Raw genomic sequence first — 24,283 nt, 5'->3', positions numbered from 1 at the left:
TTCACCCTTGGAGACTTGCCGCCAACCACATTGAGAATCGCCACGGACACTTACCTGGGTTGGTCTCCCTTGCAGAATCTCTGATGCGGTTCATAATGGAGCAATGCCGTTTGCTTAAACTGCCCACGGTGACCAATCGCAAGCCTCTCTACAAACCGTATGTGACCATTTCCCCCCTACTATTGTGAATTATGACTCTGTGGGACCCCAAATTCAGACAACATGGCAGTAACCCGCAGTTTAAGAACCTATGCTGTAACATAACACTAAAAGCAACAGTGTGCTTTATAAAGTCAACAAAGGCTGGAAAGCTAGCTGTGTATTTTATATAATGTGCCCAGCTTTTCAAAACTGCGGGCTGAAGAGTTTGACACATCATATATGAAATCGACATTTCATGACAACCATTGGAATACAATACATTTTTTCCAATGCAGCATATTATAAATAAATGTAGGCGGGGGTGAGTTATGAGTACAATACTGTCTACCCTGCCACAATGCCAGGAATTATGAAAAGCAATTTCAGACAGCACTAAAAACAAAAAGGTCTACAAGTGCTCTCCAGTATTTAACAAGTTACTGTATGGCGGAAGAGCTTATACTTCTTAAATTAAAATGTTCCAAAACCAGCAATAGTACACTGCACAATAACATGCAGTGAATACACTTGACCATTTCTAGTTTTCAATTCTTTCTCTGTATGTTTATCATTCGTTTGCTCGAGGTTGATGCACTTGCCGCTTCCTGAGCAGCTCTTCTTTTCTCCACCATTGCCGCCCACTTCTTTTGTCTGCATCTTTTCGCGTTAAAATTAATTAAGTGTTTCTGTTGCAATTACTTAGTATGTTTTCCTTCATTTTTCACTTAAGTGTTCAATCTGCCTCAAGAATGATTTAAGATATGAAGAGGTAGGGGAAGTGACAGCGAAGGGGACAGGGAATGAGAACGGCACCCGTACACATGTGCCTCACGGCCGCCCTGCTGGCCACTGCCGAGAGTTGATTCTACAATAAAATAAAAAGAGGAATAGCCTTGCAGGTCAATCATCACACGTAAAGCAGATAGTAGACGTCACGCAGTACATGTGTACCAATTTTCAGGTCAATAGGTCAAACAGTTTGCCAGCTACAGGTGATTTAAAATCCTGGACAGACTAACGGACAGCCACGGTGGCGTACCATGTTTCCCCAAAAATAAGCCCTAGCATGATTTTTCAGGATGCTCGTAATATAAGCCCTACTCTGAAAGTAAGCCCTAGTTACGATCCCGTGCAGGAGACTCTGGATGAGTGATAAATGCCTACCGCTATCGTATGTACACAGATGAACAGAAAATAATACCGGTATTTTGACCCCCCGACAAGAGGAGTGCAAAAAGAAAGCTATTCTGTCGAGTACAAGAAAGGAATTGTGGAGGAGTCCCAGGGCAAAAAAATCTTACTGCTTTCTGCAAAAAGAAGAAGTTGGATATCCGAATGCACTACGAGCAGGATACATGGACAAGAGGTGCTCATTTAAGGAAAGCTCTGTTGCTAGACATGGGAGATTGGGGCCAATTGTTCTAAAGGAAATGGAGTGGCAAGAAATTCATAATGGAATTCGGGATTTGGAGAGTTATGATGATGTTCCAGAAGATGATGACATGACTATATTTGAATAAATGTAGAATTTTTGTTCTAGAATACTAGGGGGTTGTGCCCCCGGCTCACTTCACTCGCCCACCCCCCGGGGTGTGCTGTGTGCCAGCCACTTCGCATTGTGGAGGTGTGGGTTTTGGTGCTGAACGCACGCTAAGGAGACGCGGTCGAATCAGCCACTGTCTTACTGTTGTCGTGCTGCGTGTCGATCATTTAAAAGCCTGTGCAGCAGCTGTCCTTTGTCTCAGTGCCTTGTTTTGCAGGTCGTTAAAGTGTCTCTGAGAAAAATCACACATCGTCTCCTTCCAAGATTTTTTTTTATAACAGAGAGAAATGTAGATTTTTGTTCATGGAAAAACAAGACATCCCCTGAAAATAAGCCCAAGTGCGTCTTTTGGAGGAAAAATTAATATAAGACCCTGACTTATTTTCGGGGAAACATGGTATTATACAGTATATAAAGATATGGGTAGTTATACATTTGACAGCCATTGTAATTTTCACATAATTTTTAAATACACATTGATAACATAAGAAGTTAATTGGGGGGGGGGAAAAAAAGAAAAAAAGTCACCTGTAAGTAAAGTGTTTTGTTCTTCCCATTCATTGTCGTGGTTATTGCTGGGGTTTTCATTTGCCTACAGAAGTAACCAAAACATTACATTGAAATAAGACCAAAAAAAATCAAAAAACCTATATAATTCTCTTCAGTAATAAGCCTTTTTAAGTCAATAAAATGCGTATTTACAAACTAATTACATTTGTATATTAATAAGGAACCTTTTGTATAAGCAGGAGGCGGAAGTTGAAGCTAATGGCCGAGGTTTTGCTCTGTAAATCCAGAAGTTGCTCATCAAACCACTTGTGGAAAAGCGATTACGGTTAAAAAGGGTTCAGGTATTATCTGACTTCATGCTGAGTGGGCCAAAGCTATGCGACAAGTCCCGATAGGACTACTGGGAACCTAATGCACCATATCAATTCATCTTGTTGCTGTAGAGATTGTTCCTTCTCATTTTCCTTTACTATTTTACATTACAGAATAATACAGAAGCCCACCACAGTAGTTCCATCGTTACTATCCTCAAATGTCAAGGCACTCACTAATTTAGAGGGCTGAACCTTCGGTTTGATGCTGGAGGGAACCATTGTGATTATTACACACGACAAGGTCAAGTACAGCAGCTTCAGATTTCCTTCGGCATGTTTTTCCATCGATTGCCATCCAACGGCGTCTTACTACTTGTGTTAGCCAATCACGATCAAATGTTATGGGGTCACATTTTGGCACTGCCCACTAGTCCTAGACATCTCTGCAATTATTCCAAATGGATCACACTCCATCAGTGGTAGGTGTAATGTAGCCGAGGCTATTACACTGCTGGCTTGGAGTCTAATTTTGTTCATCTGGAGAAATCTGGTGAAGCTTTACTGTATCACACAGCTTGGAAATGAATTATTAACTGAAATAAGTGGAAAGGTTACTCAGCAGGGAACAACATGCTAGTTTATAAAAATGACAGGTTGCTTTCCTTTTAAACAACCCACCCAACCATGTTTTAAACAATATTTTTTATTAAATTATGTATTATTGCATTAAAAGGTTAAAACTTTTATAAAGCTAATTTGAGTAGGTATTTTACTGCACTGTCTTCACAAGGGATCACGGTCATTTCTGAAAATTGCTTTTTGCTATTTGTGTTAATTCAGGCTGCTTAGAAAAAGTATTAACCATCATTCACTATAAAACTGAATTTAAAATAACTAAACTTAATGCATATAAACAACAACATTCTGTATTTTTAAGCTTGATGCACTTACAAAGAAGAAGTTTCTTTCAAAAAATCCAAGACATCTTGGAGCTTAGCTGATGATGGAAACTGTAACTTCTGGGTCACCGGACTGCATGCAAAACAATTGTCCTGCAATTGAAAGGAACTGCATTAAGAAAGTAAAAAAGGAAACACACAAAATGCATTCCCATTAATTTGGAGTCTGGTGTGGCCACTTTCCTTCCTGTAAAGATCATATAGAGAAAAAGTCGAGCAAAATGATACCTTTTATTGGCTCACTAAAAAGATTACAACATGCAAGCTTTCGAGGCAACTCAGGCCCCTTCTTCAGGCAAGATGACTTTTTTCTACATTCATAATGGCTAACACGGTACAACACCCTAGCACTGTAAAGATCATGAAATTTAGCACATTCACAGAATCTACTATCCTCCATGTTACCTTTATCTGAAGAATTGACTTTTGTCATACATGGATAGTCAACAGTTTCTGCAGGCCACATAATATTTCACTGTAAAGAACCGTCTCTTGTACAATCAACGGCAAGATGCAACAAAGCAGTTCTCAAAATAAACTGGCCTGGTACCACATTTTGGCAACTCGTGTAGGTATTTACTGGCTCCCACTATCCTAAACTGGAAGAGGCACGGACAGACTAACATATGTGTTTCTCGGTTACTTATATGGTGCGTCTCCATGCGATATTTTAAATATGGCTATCATGGTGTCTTGTGCCTTACCTGTATTACATTGTCATATTCAAGTGGGTATGGTAGTGCACAGTACTTGGTGCTTCTGTTTCGTGGATCCAATAATCCATCAGAGTTCAAATCCCACACCCTGACATCATCTGTGTGGAGTTGTTACCGGGTCTACGGGGGCTTTCCTTCCACACTGCTAAGGACATTCATTGGTGGGTGGGTGTGAATGTGAGTCTGTGTATATGAAGGATCCGTGGCTCTTTGCCATTTACCCAAAGCACCAAGGATAAGTTTAGGCCCCCCCCCGTAACAAAGCACTGAATTAAGTGGTTTGGAAAAATACAACATGATAGTCTTAAGTTTATACAGCTCCCAAAGCACTGAATGGAACCTGCACTGCATAAGGAAATAAAATTGAAAAGGAAAAAAGAAACACCCTAGCAATACTAACATTGTAGAATTTAATCAGAGCAAATTTATATATAAGCATTATATTTTATGAATAAAAATGAGATTGCAAAGCTAACTTTTGGTTTAAAAAAAAAAAAACCCTCCTGGTGAAATCTGGACATTTTTACATAGCTTTACAAAGTGCAATACCTTGCGTTCTGCCTCAAAAGTGTAAGTGTAGAGTCCGTCAACATCATTAAAGACAAGGTAGTTGTTAAGAGGATTGTAGGCACTGTGAACAGAAATGCAAATGTGAATTCGCTCCATTACTGCGCCTCCCAAAACATGCTGGAAAAAATACAACGAACATGGAAAGCTGCTCACCTCGAAGCTAACTTGAAAACTTCAGTTGCACAAGAAGCTAAAGAAAGAAATAAACAAGCAAAAATATCAGACATCTGAAGTTAGTATTGGTGATAAACAATAGAAATTAATATATTAGAATATGACGATATGGTAATCTGTAATAAATGTGGCTTATTTTCATTTGCATAACAAATATTCAAATAAAATAAAAAAAAAAACAACACAATCTCATTTGACATTTGGTACTAAACGGATACACTTATTACTACTGCATTGTGAAGAGGTCAATTAAATGCATGAGTCTCAATATAAACATTAAAAGGAAACAAAGTGGCATTTAAATAGGCTGTAATGGAAATAGAGTTATGTTTTTAACCCAAGCAAAATTCTGCACTTTGCTACATTATAATAGATAGAGATATAGATAGATATCTATATCTATCTATCTATCTCTATATATATATCTATATATATATCTATATATATATCTATATATATCTCTATATATATCTATCTATATATCTATATATATATATATATATATATATATAGTAATCCCTCCTCAATCGCGGGGGTTGCGTTCCAGAGCCACCCGCGAAATAAGAAAATCCGCGAAGTAGAAACCATATGTTTATATGGTTATTTTTATATTGTCATGCTTGGGTCACAGATTTGCGCAGAAACACAGGAGGTTGTAGTGAGACAGGAACGTTATTCAAACACTGCAAACAAACATTTGTCTCTTTTTCAAAAGTTTAAACTGTGCTCCATGACAAGACAGAGATGACAGTTCCGTCTCACAATTAAAAGAATGCAAACATATCTTCCTCTTCAAAGGAGTGCTTGTCAGCAGATCATGTCACAGAGATAGAGAAAAGCAAACAGATCAATAGGGCTGTTTGGCTTTTAAGTATGCGAAGCACCGCGGCACAAAGCTGTTGAAGGCGGCAGCTCACACCCCCTCCGTCAGAAGCAGACAAAGTGAGACAGAGTTTGTTTTTCAATCAAAAATCAATACGTGCCCTTCGAGCTTTTAAGTATGCGAAGCACCGTGCAGCATGTCGTTTCAGGAAGCAGCTGCACAAAAGATCACAACGTGAAGATAATCTTTCAGCATTTTTAGACGAGCGTCCATTTCGTCTAGGTGTGCAAACAGCCCCCTGCTCAATCCCCCTACGTCAGGATCAGTGGAAGTCAGCGCAAAAGAAAAAAGTAAGCCAGGTAGCTTCTCAGCCATCTGCCAATAGCGTCCCTTGTATGAAATCAACTGGGCAAACCAACTGAGGAAGCATGTACCAGAAATTAAAAGACCCATTGTCCGCAGAAACCCGCGAAGCACCGAAAAATCCGCAATATATATTTAAATATGCTTACATATAAAATCCGCGATGGAGTGAAGCCGCGAAAGGCGAAGCGCGATATAGCGAGGGATTACTATATATATATATATATATATATATATATATATATATATATATATATATATATATATATATATATATATATATATATATAGAGAGAGAGAGAGAGAGATATAATATTGTGACAAGTGTAGAGGGCGTGCCAGCCACCCCACCCGACACAGACAGACGCAGGAGGCACTTATAAAAACAGAAATGCTTTTTTTGTTTCTTCACTTGTGGACAATGTCTTCCCATTCCCACAAGCCACAACACAGTCCCATTAAGAACAAACAGCACCCTAAACACAATACTCTCTTTTCTTGGTCTCCTCCACTCCTCCTTGGCAAGCTTTGTCCACCTTCCACCTGACTCAGGCTCACCAAGTACTGTCTGCTGGCTCCTTCTGTAGGTTACCTGGAAGTGCTCCAGGTGCTTGATGACCTACTTCTGGCAGCACTTCCAGGTGTGGTGAAAGGATCGCCTGTACAGGCTCAGGAGCAGCTGCAGCACCCCCTGGTGGCGCCCCCAACAGGGCTGTAGACAACTCCATCTCCCATGAAGCCCTGCGGGAGTCCCAGGCACCACTGCAACCCATGGGGGCTGCCATTTACTATCCTGGGGGAGGTACTGTTCTGACCAAGCTTGCTCCCCAGGTCCTTTCGACGAAGAGGCGTCCTGGCCGGGCAATGTTTTACGGCCATCTATGACAATATATTATATATCATAAAAAAGTAAAAAAGGTTTATTCTTACAATAAGAAAATGTGATGCATTACTAGTATATCTAATCAACCTACCAGCAATGACTGCATTTGTAGAAGCAACAGCTGGAATTATTCTTTTCACAACTCCTGTTTTAAAAAAAAAAAAAAAAAAAGACCACCATGAAAATAACGTTGGTATTGGAATGGTCACATGATCCCACCCAATCCTACCTATCACTGCAGTGCAAGAGGGCATTAAACAGATTATGCACATTATTCCAAAATCCCCAAAGTGGGTTCAAAAACTGCTCTATTTATGAATCAGAAACCTCAGCCAAATGAGGGAGAACAATGCATATGAAGTGCTTATTAACGTCACTCACTGATTCATTAAATAATGCAAAAATTGTACATGTTTACTAACTGAGTTCTTATACAGTATATATCTGGTGGTGGATTTTAGGAGGACCAGGCCCCCTCATGGACCCCGTGATCAGAGGCGACTGTGTTTAGAGGGTGCAAACCTATAAATACCTGGGAGTGCAGCTGGATGATAAACTGGACTGGACTGCCAATACTGATGCTCTGTGTAAGAGAGGACAGAGCCGCCTGTACTTCCTTAGAAGACTGGCATCCTTCAACATCTGCAATAAGATGCTGCAGATGTTCTATCAGACAGTTGTGGCGAGCGCCCCCTTCTACGCGGTGGTGTGCTGGGGAGGCAGCATAAAGAAGAGGGACGCCTCACGCCTGGACAGACTGGTGAGGAAGGCAGGCTTTATTGTAGGCATGGAGCTGGACAGTTTGACATCTGTGGCAGAGTGACAGGCACACAGCAGGCTCCTATCAATTATGGAGAATCCACTGCATCCACTAAACAGTATCATCTCCAGACAGGAGCAGCTTCAGCAACAGACTGCTGTCACCGTCCTGCTCCACTAACGGGGAGGAACGATCTCAGTCCAACACTATTCGACTCTTCAGTTCCACCCGGGGGGGTCACTTTTTCCACATTTTCTTATGTTACAGCCTTATTCCAGAATGGATTAAATTCATTTTTTTCCTCAGAATTCTACACACAACTCCCCATAATGACAACGTGAAAAAAGTTTACTTGGTTTTTGCAAATTTATTAAGGCTGTAACATAACAAAATGTGGAAAAAGTGATGCACTGAATACTTTCCAGATGCACTATTATATATAAGAAAAAATAATGCCCCAACCACAACAGTGATAGTTGTAAAACGTTTCAAGCAAAACCTGTATATTCTTTTGGCAGTTCAAAATGCAAAATCAAAATGTATTCCTTTTGTGTTTTGTGTTAACTCCAAATGTGGTCCTATCTGAAAGTAACGGGAAGGCCATCCCTCCATTACCCAGCTGTGATGTGTCTTGCTCAGTCTTTACAATATGGCAAGGACTTGTATTTTCCCTCATTTATTATTTGAACAATTGTTATTATTTGAAAATACGATGAAGAATAAAGAAATTGTTAAAATGGTTATTTTCTAACTGCAATCACATATTCTGTTAACAGCTATTCATCAATTCAAGACAATGACAACACTACAGGTAACTGCTTCATCTATGACATCATTCCTTGTTTTTGTTTATTTTATTTTATTTTTTTTAAAAAAGGTATATATTAAACTGGAAATGGGTTTAAATTTTTTCATACTTAACGCGTTTAAAATAAAGTTGTTCCCTTCTAATAAGTTGTTGTTTCCCTGTTTTGAAGTAATGTATTTTTTTAATGGATTTGACCTAGCCAAGACTCTGCTGCTTTGGCAAGTAGATGTTTATTTCCGTTAAACAATAACCACTAGGACACTCCTTTTATACTCTACTTTGAAACAGATCTTTTGAAAAGTTCTGTATTAAGCAAAGGTTTAACTTACCCTGCGTAAGTCTATATGTGACACCAGTGATTTTAAACTGAGCTGCTCGTTCAAGGGCCCTATGAAAAACCCACTGAATATGTTCAGGATCATCACCATCCAGTGTCACCCCATCTGTAAAAACAGCAGAGCACATACAGATCTGTCACATTTCTAGCAGAAATATAAAACACAAAAGGGAATTTAAAACAAACCGTCATAACAAAAAAAAATATATTTTTCAGAGGGAAGGGCTAAGATTCGTTTCATAACACACAAAGATAAGGTCAGAATCCTTTATTTTGTAAGCATTTTGAAATGCAAGACAAGGGACACTCTGAATTACTTTAACTTCCTATGTGGTGGTCCAATTTACAAAAAAAAAAAAAAAAAAAAAAAAAAATCAATCTAGAGTATAGTTTAAGAGAAAAAAGACCTCTAATTGAGAGGAGATTCCAGCAACCTGCAGCATAACCAAGAGCAGATAAAATTTTAATGATTATTTAAAAAACCACACACAGTCAATGTTTATAGACTAAACACTTCGCTCGCCAACCCCCCCCCCCCACCGGCCTGCACTACGCACCAGCCACTTGCATTGTGAAGAGGGGGGCTGAACGCACCCCGAGGAGACGCAGTCGCTCCTCCCAAACCCCCTCTTAAACAGTGATACAATGGGAAAAAGTTTGGGTTTTTTTTTCCCCCCACACACCTCCTCTTTGTTGGATCAGCTGCTGGTTTGCTGCGGTGCGGGGCTTCGAATATTTAAAAGCCTGTACAGCAGCTGTCCTACTCTCGTCTTATTTCCGGCCTCAAGCGTGGTCAAATCTTTTTGCACAAACTCTTGTCTCGTGGGACGAGAGTTCTTGATATTTTTTTAGTTTATAATTTAAAAATGGAACAAGAATCTGAAATTCTAACATCACATTAAAGTTAGATAAATTCTGAAAAGAATGAGATATATGTGTGTAGGTTTTAAAATAAGCCAGGTTTAAAGTGTGACATAAAAACGTGACATAAAAACATCACATAAAATCGTTGCACTTTTAGGCTTAGGAGATATAGATATATAGAGTACATTAGGACTCATATGTTCAGCTCTAATATTTATTTCACTCTTTCCAGTTTTCTACAATAAAGCTTCCCTCACGAATTCACTGAGGCAGATGTAACCTTTAAAGCAAAAAATAAGGTCAATAGGTCTCAGGATATCGTATGGTCCATCGTAGAAGTTATTAATGGCAGCTCCCTGACCTATTGGAAGTAACATACTGCTGTAATTTAATTGCTTCTGTCATGCTGCTCAATTAACATGCCACAGTAATATCTGAAATCTCGTCCTTACTCTACACCATAAACTGAACTGAAATACACAGAGGCACTGGAGTTCAGTGACAATGTGCATACGTTCTTACACATAAAATGATTTAAGACAAAAAACAAAGGTGTTACTTAGCAAAGTCACAGCAATTACCAATAATTATCCATATTACAAAAATGTACATCTCAAAATTACCTCCAAATGGCTGCTCTTTTGGCCATTGCAGGACTCGAACATATTCAATGCAGTGCTCAGGAAGTCTTGGCATTGATGCAATGGTGCACATTGGAAAATTAATCTTTAAAAGAAAAGGATTTTTAGAAATAAATATAAAATTGTGTAATGCAAGCGAAGTTCATGCAGATCAGTCACTCTTATTCCGGCTGATAGGTGTCTTAATATATTATGCAGGTGGTTCCTGTTTTAATGGACCACAAACACACAATATAGGAGGTTTGGGGTTACTGGACCATTCTGTCCGAGACAAACTGTCATCTCTACATTTCTGCTTTATCTGTCTTTCCTGATGTAACAAAGTTGGCTAAACTGTAGCTGGCTGTTGATGGCAAGCTGTGTGTTCTGCTCGTTATTGTTTTAAGAGCTGGGAGTACATGAAGTGTTTCTGCCAAAAGCATTCCAACAACTGCTAGGTTAGATGTCCGTGAACTTGTTTTAAATGTTGTCTCACGGGACGTTAAAGTGTCTCTCACGGGACATCAAATTGTCTTCTGAGAAGATCAAGTCTCGTCTCCCTCCCAAGATTTTTTTTTTTTTTTTTTTTATAGAATAGAGAACTAAAAATGTTAAAAACCATATGTATGGAAACTTATGGCTCACCCTGTAATACTAACTACATAATATTAGACAATTCATGATATAAGCTTCACATTTATGCTACTTGTACTGTACAGTCATGTCAGACAGAAGCTTAATGCATAAAGACATGCCAATTTAACATCAAGGTGTATGGCCAATAAAAATGCAGTAATATGTCACTTATCAAAGTAAAAAGGAAAAGTAGGATTTCTCACTTGAAGAACCACGCTAGTATTATTTTAAAAATTCCTACCTGAGGAGGATAAAGATCAAGTGTACAGTCTATGCATGCGGTCATTCCTGGCAAGATCACACGCGCGTTTCCTTTGAATCCTTCTGTACCACCATCTATAAGGGGGATGATGGAACTCGGATCCAAAGCACCATCCTCATAATTTAATAGGGAAACCTACAAAAAAAGCCAAACTTATGAACAAACGAATACATAGTATGCTATTAACCAACAAGGTTATATGTAGTTTCACAATAAAATTTATGTAAATAACCACTTTTAAAGATTTTAACTGTAGCACCTTTTAATACACCTAATAATGCTTTTCACTTCTTACAAACATGGCTCAGTACATGTCTTTAGTAAAAAAAACATATGGCACTTCTCCAGTTATGGAAGTCTGTTTAAGCTGTTAAGCTTAATGAAAGGATTGCATGAACTAACAAAACTTAAACAAAATTCAAATTTTCAAGTCTGTTTACCTTTAAGATTATAATGCTATATTTAAAAAGAAAAGATATGGGTATACCAAAATACAGAGAAGTTAAACTGAAATTATTGATTGCCTAAATGTCATAACATTTCACTGAACAGAAATGGAGGTATTATCATTGACAAATGTGTTTTACATCATATGTGTCAAATATGCTTTTCGTAGGCCTTGGTTAATTCATGCAAGTCAAATAATACTGTCAAATGTTCTTTTGGACATGGTAGTATATGCCTTTAAACTTCATATCTTGGGTAGATTCATCAGAAGATTAAAGAGTGTTCAAAGTCATTAGCACACTAAGATTGTATGTAAGAATTTTCTTAAATCTGCTCTGTTAATTCCCTATAATCATTTCTTAATAGCATTCCCCGGGTTCCTTCTATAAAAGGGTCTTCACGCATTCTTTCAAGTATGCTTCATAATTTAAAATAAATTTGCCTACGTTAGCAGCTTACTCAATGGTTAAAATGGTAAAATTATCACGCTACGGAAGTAAACATTATAAAAAAGGGTATGTAAAACGTCTGCACCCATTAGATTGTTACATTATTATTATTATAAGAGGAAATGATATACACAATACTTCAATTAGCTAAAAGATGCTATAGATTAATATCTAATTTTTGTTATAAAGCACACACAAATACTTTGTTAGTAATTCAAGTGTAACTTTGAATTTCCCTGGTACCCGCCTAAAAGCCCGAACTCTCAAATTCCCAGTAGAAACTTTAAATACACTACCAGCATGCCATTGATCCATCTTCGTGCAATGATTGAGTCCAGCCCACAAACTACAATGTGAAATTCTAAAGAAAAAGAAGGGATTTACAAATATCACATCTAAAAAACCTGAAACTACTGTACAAAATTAGGTGTACAGCAATTTTTTTCTAAATGTATCAATAAAACAATGTGTAATAAAGGTTTAATGAAAAAAAATTCTCACTGCTCCATTATTATAGATCACAACCACTCCAACAGTTTATCTGGTATCAATACAAAGGGCCAAGAAGGGTCTTCACAGCTGGTATGCATAAACTAGTAAGAAATCCGCTGTACTGCGCTACTTCTAAAACTAAAATCAAATTTTAGTGGAACAACAATGAATAACACAAACATTCAAGATTTTATGTAGCAATTTAAAAATAAACTTGACTGTTAGAGTTCCTTGCTCATTTACCTCAATTATATGCAAATCGGACAAAATCAAAAATGCCTGTGCACAAGTCATGTTGAAATCAATATAGTGACCTCAATTCAAAGAATTTTCCATCAAGTCAATTTAACGAGGAGCAAGTATCCAACCCGACAGCACAGGTGCAAGTCAAGAAGTAGCCATAGGCAGGAGAGCACCAGCTCAGTGCAGGGCCTACTCATACACACCGCCAATTTATACTCCTCAGTTTCAGCTATTCCTACTCGACATCAACGTGCCATACCCATCAAATAAAATGTGCTTCCAAAGGGCTGCTAAAGATTTCACATGTTAACCTTCTGCATTGCTTTGAAGTGTCTAATGGCAATATATGAAATGACATTTAAAAGCAAATGTCAGCCTACATGACTGCAGAATGGGGACATAGAAGGCAAAAGGTTTAAACAGTGACTATATAATACTATTTTAAAAATGTCAAGAATAAATTAGCCTTCTGCATGAAAGCAGCCCCCTACAACATACGGAGAGAATTTTATGGAAATAGCTTTGTACCACAATGGTATCCTCTATGTAATGGAGAAGCTGGCTATACAGAAAAGTAACTGTGCCAACACAATTATGTATTTGTCTGCATTCATCTGATCTATTCAAGTTGAAATTATACAACTCTGCTTTGTTTACACTGGCGTCACCCCTATATTAGCACAGAGTTGGTAGCTCAGAACTACTGCTCCAGTCGTTTGAAGGACGAGACATTGTTTTGGATGTCATTTGCATATCCTCACCAATGACACTCACGGAAGAGAAATATCTTCTATTGGAAGGTTTATAATGAATCAGTGATCAAATTAATGACAACAGGGGTTAACTTTTTTCTTTGAAGTCTGAATGCCATAATATTCACCTATAGTTTGCTTTCAAAGGGCGGTTTCCCCAACAATAAAATGTTTTAGACGGTCTATAAAATGCCGACAAATTAATCTTATTGGACTGCAAATCAATTTCCTCTTGTTTACACAAGAACATGATTTTGGTTCAGTCCCTACTGATGAACACAAGAAAAGCAAAACAGAGCAAAAATGATCAAGACGCACTAATAATAAAATGATTTATCAATCCACCAATTTTTAGAATCAGCCATCGCCATAAGAGCATCACAAGGAGCCAGAGCCTATCCCAGCAGTAATAAGCACAAGGCAGGAATCAACCATGGATGGAACACAAGTCCATCTTATGGCACCATCATGCACACAGCCACATTTACTAATTCTGGAACAATTTAGTCTCACCAGTTAACCTGTCATTTTCAATTTGTACGTTTACTTTGTTTCTTAATTCAGCTTTCAACTCTGATACCAGTCTTTAATTCAAATTGATGTAAATTAAATTACAGACTAGTTAAAGATTTTTTTTTTTAATTAATGCATATATTTAAACCCTGAATAAGTTCAGAAGTGCATCCAGTTTTGCAACTGTTAAATTTTTTTTTTTTTTAAAAACCACAACATTTAAGGAAATGAGTACTTATATGGTGTTGAAGCTTTTAAAATAATAAACCAGAAAACAAAACCCATCAGGTACTTACGTTTATAAAACGTTTCATCAAAATCTTGAATCTTTTTAAAATGACTGCATTAAACGTCAAGGAACTAACCTTCATTAGAACATTTCCACAGTGCATGCAAAAAGAACATAAAACTCAGACATTTGGGGTTTAGCATTCAGATACATCTTTCTTCAACAAATTGTTTTTTTCACTAACACTTAAAAGTAAGGTAGGATATCGGGTGTCTTCCTTTTCCTTTAATAACACTCAACAATTTAGACACTGTACAAGATAATGTGATCTGACCAGCTTATATCCTGCCTGTGTTTTGGCTCTACAACAAAGTGCAAGTTTAATATCTCATCTCCACCTGTGGTCCCGTCTGGGGCACAGGCTGCCAATCAGCTCTCTCCAGCCTTTTCAGTCCTGGGCCAGTTTCTCCAGCTGTCCCCATATGTGGCCAATTACATAAAAGGTTAATAAAACAATGTTATTTAAAATTTACCATATTACACTTTGCATCATCTTTGTAGGAAAGCTACTATAAACATCTGCTGGGCTCGCAAAAGCAGATCAAGACTTTCATCTAAAGGATACGGAGTAACATTACAACCAGGAATGCGACTGTTGATGAATTCAGCAGCTACTTCTGCCTTTGGTCTTCCTACATCCTTTGGCCTAAATGGAAGGTAAATAAGAACAATGGATTGATGGCTAAAGATACACCAGTAAATTACATTTTTTAAAAACACTCTGTCAAGAATCAAACATAACACTGCCAAAAGCATTCTGAACCAAAGTAATTTGGCATTACTGACATTAAATAAAAATGTTGTAACTTTAGACTGACATTATTAAATTAATGTTTAAATAAATGTTTGAGGTACCATGATGTTACTCCTGCTTTATGATAAAAAAAAAAAGAATGCCTCAACCACAATAGTGATATTGTTTAAAATGTTAGAAGCAAAACCTGTATATTCAAACCTTCTTTTGGCAGTTCAAAATGCAAAATCAAAATGTATTCCTTTTGTGTTAACTCCAAATGTGGTCCTATCTGTAAGTAATGGGAAGGCCATCCCTCCATTATCTAGCTGTAATGTGTCTTGCTCAGTCTTTACAACATGGCAAGGTCTTGTATTTTCCCCTCATTTGAACAATTATTATTATTTGAAAACAAGATTAAGAATAAAATTGTTAAAATGGTTATTTTCTAACTGCAAACAATATTAAAATTATATCACATACAGTATTCTGTTAACAGCTATTCATCAATTCAAGACAATGACATCACTACAGGTAACTGCTTCATCTAGGACATCATTCCTTGTTTTTATTTATTTTATTGGCTTCTTTCTGAGCATGGATGCGCATGTTAAGTGGACTCTGTCCTCCAGGTCAGGGCTGTTTTCTGCCCTGCACCCAATGCTGCCAGGGTAACTAGGTTAGGTGGGTATGAATGCGTTATATCATTCTTGCGGACACAGAAGGTAAACAGTAATTGTTTTCTGTCTTGATCACACTTACTTTAGGTTTTTGAATTTTTTTCTGCACTGTTTCACAGGACACTTTCCTCTCCTCAATGTCTTTGGCGTTTGCCTGTGCTCGCATTTGGTTATAAATCAAAGATGCCAAAACGCACTGAACACTGTCAGTGAATGTTTGCACTTTATCTGCGGTCCAGTACACTTGACAGACAATTTAACATAAAAAGCTAATAGTACACAAAATGCACCCATCAAAACCAATAAAATGAGTATTTAACAGTATCACTCAGAGAAACCAATATTTTAAATCAGAGGCTTCATGATGTCACAGGAGAAAACAGTCCATCACTGTGACCTCCCCACGGCCTTATTCAGACACTGGCAGGCAGTTCATTGGGTTCAACATACAGTATGAACCAACAGCACAGAAACATTTCATAGCTGATTTCAGAAACCCTCAGTGAAAAATGCAATGGAACCAAATCAGGTTGGCAGCAGAAAAGCAACACTAGTGTGCAAAACAATATGGAACCGACCCCAAAATGAACGGTGCCTCACTTCAGACCACAGCATTTACCTTACTGAATGCACAAACAACACAATCCTACATGGAGACTAAGAACACTAAGCTCACATGTAAACAGTCCTCCTTTAAAGATGGAGGCATGTACAAGGAGAGTGTGCCCAAGTAATATTTTTGATTTTAAGAGCATGTCAGATTCTGTTTTTACACATTCCATAATAGCTTTGTATATCTAAGTATTTCCCTACAATGCCTATCTAAAGTTCATAATGTCTGTCTGCATCACTCGAGGACAGCTCAACTGATTTACACGATATTTGGTATGAAAGTTCATCTCGGTCCCTGTCATAGTGTAGGCTACTTGTAAATGCCCCAGAGGAAGAGGGGGTTTGCTAGGTGGCTTCTTTAAGAAATCTTGCTATTGGACATGTCTTTTTATACATTTTTTACTCCCAAATCAAGGATGCATACAAATGGTCACAAAAATAAAGGAAGATCTGCTTAAAAAGCAGTGTATGGATTACCCAACTACAACAAAAAACACTGTTTATAAAGAAGCCATTGTAGGACATCCGACATTTATTCACCTCAGATGACTTTTATATAAATAACTGTATATTTATTATTTCAATTGAAAAATTTCTAATCGATATCAATATGCATTGTAAATTTGAACAAGTATTTATTTCATACTGCTATTGAAGAATAAACAGGATTTAATGTAACTACCCATCATGGATGGGTAACTGACCTAGTTTTTAAATTAAGTTGGACAAACTTAAAATATAAAGTGAAAGGAGTGAATGCAAGAAAGCAGCGATTCATTTCTTACCTAAATAAAAACTGTCTGTTCAAATTAGAAACATCTATTGTATCCATGTCGATAACATCAATTTGCTGAAACCCAGATAAAGCCTGTATAAAGGAAATGAAAAAATAGGGAGTTGTTACCATCTAACGAAGAAAGACAAACAAAAATCAAAAACTCAAAAGTGAAGCTTAAAATTGTTGCCTACGGTTATCTAGAAATGAAACTTTTCTGTTTAAAATTTTCAAATGGGAACAGGAGGTTTTAAGCAGGGTATACCTGATTGTATTCACACCACCACGGCAAACTCCCTTTAACTTATATACAAGAAATTAAAACAAAATGTAACTATTTATGTGCTGCAACATAGCATCATTTTAGACATTTAACTGCCAAAAGACAATGAAAACCATAATTAAATTTAAAGTCCCTGAAGATATTGGTAGCTATAAGCTCAACAAGTACTTTTTTTATTACATATTTATGAGGGACCTTGCTTGTATAATTCTTGGTACCATAATCAGTGTAAGTCAACACTCTTTAATATACTGGGTTTAGAAAGCTAAAGAGGGAGAAAATGCTATCCCATCTACTGAAAGTAAAAATCTTTATGGAGGCATAGGAAGCATTTGTAACAAATCACCATACTGTATTTATAGAGTGCTTAGTTTTTTTTTGTTGAAATACCATCTAGTTTCTTGGACTAAAAAAAGTGTTAAAAATGTATGTTTGAAGAAAATTAGTAAAAATGTTTTAAGAGTTACAAAAGACATTTGGTAATAAAATTAGGCATTGTTCCATTTAAAACAAATGGTATTGTAGAAAATGTATTATGTGTGTTATTTGAAGAGATAAATAACTGAAGCCATATCAAGTGCAGAAATGAACAATACCAGATTCTTCAGTAGCTCACATCCCAGACCGCCTGCTCCAAGGACTAGTATCTTGCATGTGTTCAACAGAAACCCAAGAGACTTAAGAAGGAAAAAAAAAAGAGAAAAATTTCAAATGCATTATTTGTGTATTGTTTTCACTGTATTTTCATTACTTTACTTTTAATCAATGCATCTATTCAAGGCTAATAATTTATTTTATAAGAACCCGTAAAGCAAAAATATTTGCCAGGTTTTTACTGACAGAATTTAAAACAAACAATCAAACCACTAACTTATCTGAGCAAGCAATATTCTTAAAAAAACAAACAAAAAAAAAAACAATTCTATAAACAAAGTAAATAAAATTTTGGAACAAACTAGTCACTGTAAAAGCCAGATATTATACACTGAACTGCATGAGAGCTTATTTGGGCCAAATCTATGAAATATTTAAATTTTTAGTGTATTGCGTATTCAAATATGGGGTAATAATACAATGTATTAGTGCCCAGTGAATACATTATCTTTATATAGCTTCACTTGTTTTATCAAATAAATATTTTTATGCAGCTTAAAAATCACAATAAAAGTTTACATTCAACAAACCCATCCATCCATTATCCAACCCACTATATCCTAACTACAGGGTCACGGGGGTCTGCTGGAGCCAATCCCAGGCAACACAGGGCGCAAGGCAGGAACAAACTCCGGGCAGGGCGCCAGCCCACACGCACATACTAGGGCCAATTTAGAATCACCAATCCACCTAACCTGCATGTCTTTGGACTGTGGGAGGAAACCCACGCAGACACGGGGAGAACACGCAAACTCCATGCAGGGAGGACCCGGGAAGCGAACCCAGGTCTCCTACCTGCAAGGCAGCAGTGCTACCACTGCGCCACCTTGCTGACACAGTCAACAAATGATCTGGTAAAATAAATACCACGTTTTCAAACTAGTTCTGACTGCAGTCGATTCAAAGACTAAGATCGTTTTTGTTATTTTTCTAATTCAGAATTCATTTTTTTTTTTTTTTTTTAAAAACACAACATTCAGAAATCTGTTTAATCCAATTAAGGGATTCAAGAATCTGGATTTTACTCTGGTAGCATGGAGTACAAGGCTGAAACCCCAGGCAGGTTGCCATTTCCTGACTGGACCCACTGACACTGGGCCATTGTGGAATTGCCAATTGACCTAACCAGTATGTCTGAGGATGTGAGACCCTTGTGCAAAGATCAACTACCAAAGGCTGCATATTCTAACAACCAGGTGTAGGACTCCAAGCCTTGATTTAGGATGCATGAGGCAACAGTGTGACATAATATGCCACCATGCCATCCACTAGCTTTTTCTTTCCCAAAAATTCAGTATAAACAGTTCTGTAATACACTGAAATCTCTGCATATAGATGACAAGAAGTTGTGATGTATTGGGCCTCTGCATGCAATAGTACTTGGACAGGATTTTGATTTTCAATCACTAAACAAGTGGAAATTTAAAGCAAAACAGTTAATACTTGTGCAGTAAACAAAGGGGCCCTGGATTACAGGTAATCTCCCCCCCCCCCCCCATTCTGATTCATTCATAGGAAGACTTTTTTTTTTGGTTATAGCCCCTAAACTAAGAAGGGGAGACGAAGGACTGATCGAACTATAGCTTGGATTTAAATGCTCTGTAGTGCAGCGGTTAGCATGTCAGCTTCGTGGCCCTTGCTTCAATGCCAAACATTTATTATTGCCTCTGTACGGTTTGTACACCCCAATGGATATGTGAGTTAATCTGCAACTCTGAACTGATGCAGTACAATTATAAAAGTGTATGAAGGACTAGCAACTCTTTCAGGAATGGGTTCTGCCTCCTGCCCGATGCTGGGATGGCCTTTCCACAACCCTGTGATGAAAAAAAAGCATTTTCATAAAAGGGAGGGATGAAAAGTATGCAGCAGAAAGAATCAGCGGTCGAGTTAGAGTTGCAAAATACTTTTAATAATCACAAACTATACCAATAGATTAACCTTTTGGATACATGGAAAAGAAATAATGCTTTATTGTGTGATAAATACTAAGCAGAGAGTGGCAAAGAAAATCTGAATTTAAAAAATTTTTCAAGAACTTTATTTAAAAAAAAAAAAAAAAAAAATGCACTTCTTCAATTTTAACATTCATGCCTGTGATTTTACCCTTTTTAAAGGAGCACAAGAAAAACAATGTGTGTGAAGAATGTAATTTTAAATTATTTTCATTGTAAAAGTTTAAAAATGAAAAGACAAACAAGATCTCCAGTTAGCATCATCCTCTTACTCAAATCAATTCATGAACAGCTGGTTTTAGAAATTCCTGAATTCAACAAATCACACTTACAGTTCTGCTACTCAAAAAGCTGCATTTGAAGCCAGAAAAACTGGAAACTAGGGATGCACCGATACCACTTTTTTGGAAAACGAGTACGAGTACTTGCACTTGCATTTCAGTACTCGCCGATACCGAGTACTTGCCGATACCGAGTACTTAATAAAAACATGATTTAAATTTACAGGTAACAGCTTTAGTCATATAATTTAACAAAAAAAAAAAAACAAGAAACTCTCATCTATCCACTGGGAGGTTAGGCTAATTAGCGACACGGGGCTAACACTGCTTGTCCAAATATCCGTGGTGAAACTAAACGCAGAGGAGGCTTGCAGTAGGCTGTGGATATGTTTTTTCACGGAGTCGTGTAGTTTAGGCAGCTCCATGTCAGTCATGTAGCGGCGGCTTGGGACATCATATCTGGGCTCCAGAACATGGAGGAGACGCAGGAATCCCACATTTTCTACCTCCGAGAGTGGCTGGTCACTCAATGCAATGTACTCGATAATTGCCTGTGTTATTTTCACAGCGCGTGGATTGTCTCTGGACATTTTCTCTCGTCTTGCAAGAGTTTGCTGCAGCGTGGGTTGTGTTGGTTTAGAAGCGTGGGTAAACTCTTTGTACTCGTTGTCGTGTTGGGATTTTAGGTGCTTGATTAAATTACTTGTGTTAAATGTGCTACCTTTTGAGCCTCCTCTGGACAATTTCGCTGAGCACAATTTGCAGTCCGCCTTTGTTTTGTCGTCTTCATTCACTTTGAAATAGTTCCACACGGCTGACATGTCTCGCCTCGCCTTCTCCCCGCTCTGAGCTGCAGCCGGGGCCTGGGGGAGGGCACTCGGCGCCTGTGATTAACCCCTTACACGCCGCTCAAACATAGACATTTCTCAGACCGTGGTATCGGGGGACTTTTAACGAGTACGAGTACTTTAGAAAATGTGGTATCGAGGCCGATACCAGATACCCGTTTCGGTATCGGTGCATCCCTACTGGAAACCACAATTTGGACAGAGAAACAACTAACTGAGGGAGGCTGTAGTAGCTGAAATACATCCCATGCTGCACGGGAGGATTAAACTTTGCATACCGATATCCTAAAAATTCAAACTCTAAACTAGGTTTATCTTTGACTTGGTTAGAGGTTGGAAAATTAATTAAGAACTTGTTAGTATTAAAACAAACCTTGTTTACTTAAAACTGCCAACCACTTATAGTATTAATTCAAAATCTGAACTGTAAGAATAAATTAACCCCCCACCCCCGATAGACACATCACTCATGCTACTACAGATCAATCACATTGATTGAATTTACAGATTAATTCACTCCTGTAATTTTTGTTGATACTTTTTAAATACAGTACTCTTTGAACTACTGTATATAAAAAATGATAATTTGACCTAAATTAAATTCTAAATCACATAAAAATTTAATTGCTGTACAATCCTACTTTAATGAATGCATACAATGGCATCTTCTTAAAAAGTAAAAGTACACAGTCACAAAATAAATACAACATTAATAAAAAAATTCAATGAGGGCCTATAAACACACTGTAGGTCTGTAAGAGAACTACTTTAAATGTGTGTAGGTTGTGGTCAATAACAAGTACATCAAACGTACCCAGTTATGAATTGATATTTCCTTAAAATGATGTACAACTACATGAAATATTAGATTTCAAACATTATAAAAGGCATACATCAAAACGCCTTCTTAAAATTGTACCCAAATAAATGTAACAAAAAATTAAATAACTAAAAATATCTGCATCACGTCTGTTATCCGACATGAAACAATGATAAACAGTAAATTAATACTTGAATTTTGGTTTGACTCTAAGAAGCACAAAAGCTATCTATGCACAATTCTGTGTCCAATTACTTTACAACTGTAAGCATGCACTTTCTTTAAATAACAGGGATTAAAAGGTAAAACCTGCAGAATGTTCACATCACAAGCTTTTTTCCATACAATGCTTTAAAACAGAATGTGATTTTTCTCACTTCGGTGCTTGGCTCAAAATCAGGGTGAGTGAATGGTCCTGATCGCTCGAGGAACTTCTTTACATGGTTCCAGCGACCTTCCCAGTCTCCAGTGTCCCCACACCCACCATCAACAGCCATTCTGCACAGAACACAGTAAATTTAACTACAAACATCAGTTGCAACAAAACAAGGTACTAAAACAGTTAAGACAATAAAGAAAATGACTGATTGTTCAGAAACATTATTTTGAGTCAATGCAGAGAACAGTTCTTACTCAGTTTAAATTCTTATGATTTTCAGCTAAATGTATTAATTTAATACTGAACAAGAAAAGAAAGCATGGATATATTCAAATGTTTTATTTGCATTTGGAGAAAATTCATTGAGAAAAAAACACTAATAAAACAAGTTTATAAAATGAGTGCTACAAATCCACACCGCTAGTAAACTATTATGCTATGAGAAGAAAAAAAATTTTTTTGAGAATGTGACAATAAGAATAAAATTATTCCTAGGAATATCATCCATAGGATATAGTTAAGTCAGTTTTCTTTTCACAGCATGCAAAAATACTTGTCTTGTAAAACAAGTGTCTCCATGTCTTTGTTGTCAAGTCAGTTTTTTTAAAAATGACCCCACTCTACTTTAAATCTGTGTTACTGTATGCTTTCTGTCGCCTGTAAGTCATTTAATAAACGAATGTAGTTTGGCTAATGCTCCTTAGATCGGGAGGTCTTTTATTACCTATTATAATGGCTGGAGCATCAGTAATGACGAACATAAGAATTCCTGATATAAACATGGATTGTGAACCCTTCACATTACACAGCTGCTTGCAAAATATTTACTTAACGTTAATGGAAAAGTGTCTACTCTGTAATGAGGTACTGAAATAATTCTTAAAATTTGTACGTGCTTTTGTAATGCTACAGTAACAGCACCTCTCAGACATTTTGAAAAAAATAGAGATCGTGGAAATCGGGTTGGAACGCTAATGTCCAAAATGGAATACTGTGTGATATTGTTTATTAGTTTGCGCAAGACTTCAAGGCATATTTTTTAAACGTTAATTCGTACGTTTCGGTTATGAAAAACCAATTACGGAATTAGAATAGGAAATGAGTTCATGCTAAAAACTCGCGTATCCCATTCTACAAATGAGCCACTCTAGAAAGCGCCCATGATTTCCAACGATTCTCTCCCTCTTCTGCCTTTCTTTTTCGGGTTTACGGCGCGACAGTTCATTTGAACCTCAAACCTGCCGCAAGTTCTTTTAGCATTTCATCACTAACTTGTCAGTCAGCTCCTCTATTCTCCTTCTTTTCTTCTCCCTAAAAGAGAGAGAATAAAAGAAGGTTCAATCACGCTGCCTTATTGCAGCAAGCAGCATATGTCATTACTGAGGACGATACGCTTTTCTTTGCATTTGACTTTAATTTTTCAGTTTCCCATTTACAGATACTTACGGCTCGAGCGCTTCCGCCATATTTTCCGGAGCCCATCTCATTTCCCACAGTGCCGCGCGGCGACGACGTCACTACAGCGCCAGATTTGGCCGATGGCCTCACCAATGCGGCTTTTTATATTCAGCATACGGTAGGATTTGAGATTAGAAATGGGATTCGACGAGGCTTTCCATCATCTCTACTCATGTTTTTGTTGGCAGTGCAAACGATGCCCCCTTAATATTATGACCGAATCATTTTGAAGGTTAAAATTGGTCATTTAGCTGACGACACAACCTTTTTTGAAGAAAAAAGAAGGCGGTAAAACTGGTATTAGATATCTGTGACAAGACTAACCGTTAATACTGAA

The 24,283-nt window shown here is 37.4% G+C and overlaps 1 protein-coding gene across 3 annotated transcripts in view; it reads right to left on the bottom strand.

Moving 5' to 3' along the window:
• The window catches only part of uba3 (ubiquitin-like modifier activating enzyme 3), a 29,562-nt gene extending 5,535 nt beyond the window's left edge, over nt 1–24,027 (bottom strand). Inside the window, exons 1-16 of one of the 3 annotated variants that reach the window (XM_028824507.2) lie at nt 23,935–24,024; nt 23,761–23,799; nt 22,487–22,607; nt 18,148–18,228; nt 17,279–17,361; nt 15,034–15,114; nt 14,476–14,519; nt 12,476–12,540; nt 11,263–11,418; nt 10,389–10,491; nt 8,894–9,007; nt 7,088–7,141; nt 4,907–4,943; nt 4,733–4,814; nt 3,460–3,560; nt 2,213–2,276 (exon numbers count right to left, since the gene is read on the bottom strand). In XM_028824507.2, coding sequence (XP_028680340.1) covers nt 2,213–2,276; nt 3,460–3,560; nt 4,733–4,814; nt 4,907–4,943; nt 7,088–7,141; nt 8,894–9,007; nt 10,389–10,491; nt 11,263–11,418; nt 12,476–12,540; nt 14,476–14,519; nt 15,034–15,114; nt 17,279–17,361; nt 18,148–18,228; nt 22,487–22,607; nt 23,761–23,799; nt 23,935–23,975 — 1,266 coding nt within the window. In that variant the 5' untranslated portion in view covers nt 23,976–24,024. Of the gene's footprint in view, nt 1–2,212; nt 2,277–3,459; nt 3,561–4,732; nt 4,815–4,906; nt 4,944–7,087; nt 7,142–8,893; nt 9,008–10,388; nt 10,492–11,262; nt 11,419–12,475; nt 12,541–14,475; nt 14,520–15,033; nt 15,115–17,278; nt 17,362–18,147; nt 18,229–22,486; nt 22,608–23,726; nt 23,800–23,934 lie in introns of all 3 variants that reach the window. The other 2 variants (XM_028824509.2, XM_028824508.2) reach the window with 2 other exon arrangements.
• Between the last annotated feature and the right edge of the window lie 256 nt (nt 24,028–24,283).

Source organism: Erpetoichthys calabaricus, chromosome 18, assembly GCF_900747795.2.
Source record: "Erpetoichthys calabaricus chromosome 18, fErpCal1.3, whole genome shotgun sequence".
In the NCBI taxonomy this organism is placed as follows: Eukaryota; Metazoa; Chordata; class Cladistia; order Polypteriformes; family Polypteridae; genus Erpetoichthys; species Erpetoichthys calabaricus.
Note: the sequence above shows the minus strand (reverse complement) of the source record. Positions and strands in the feature narration are given on the sequence as shown.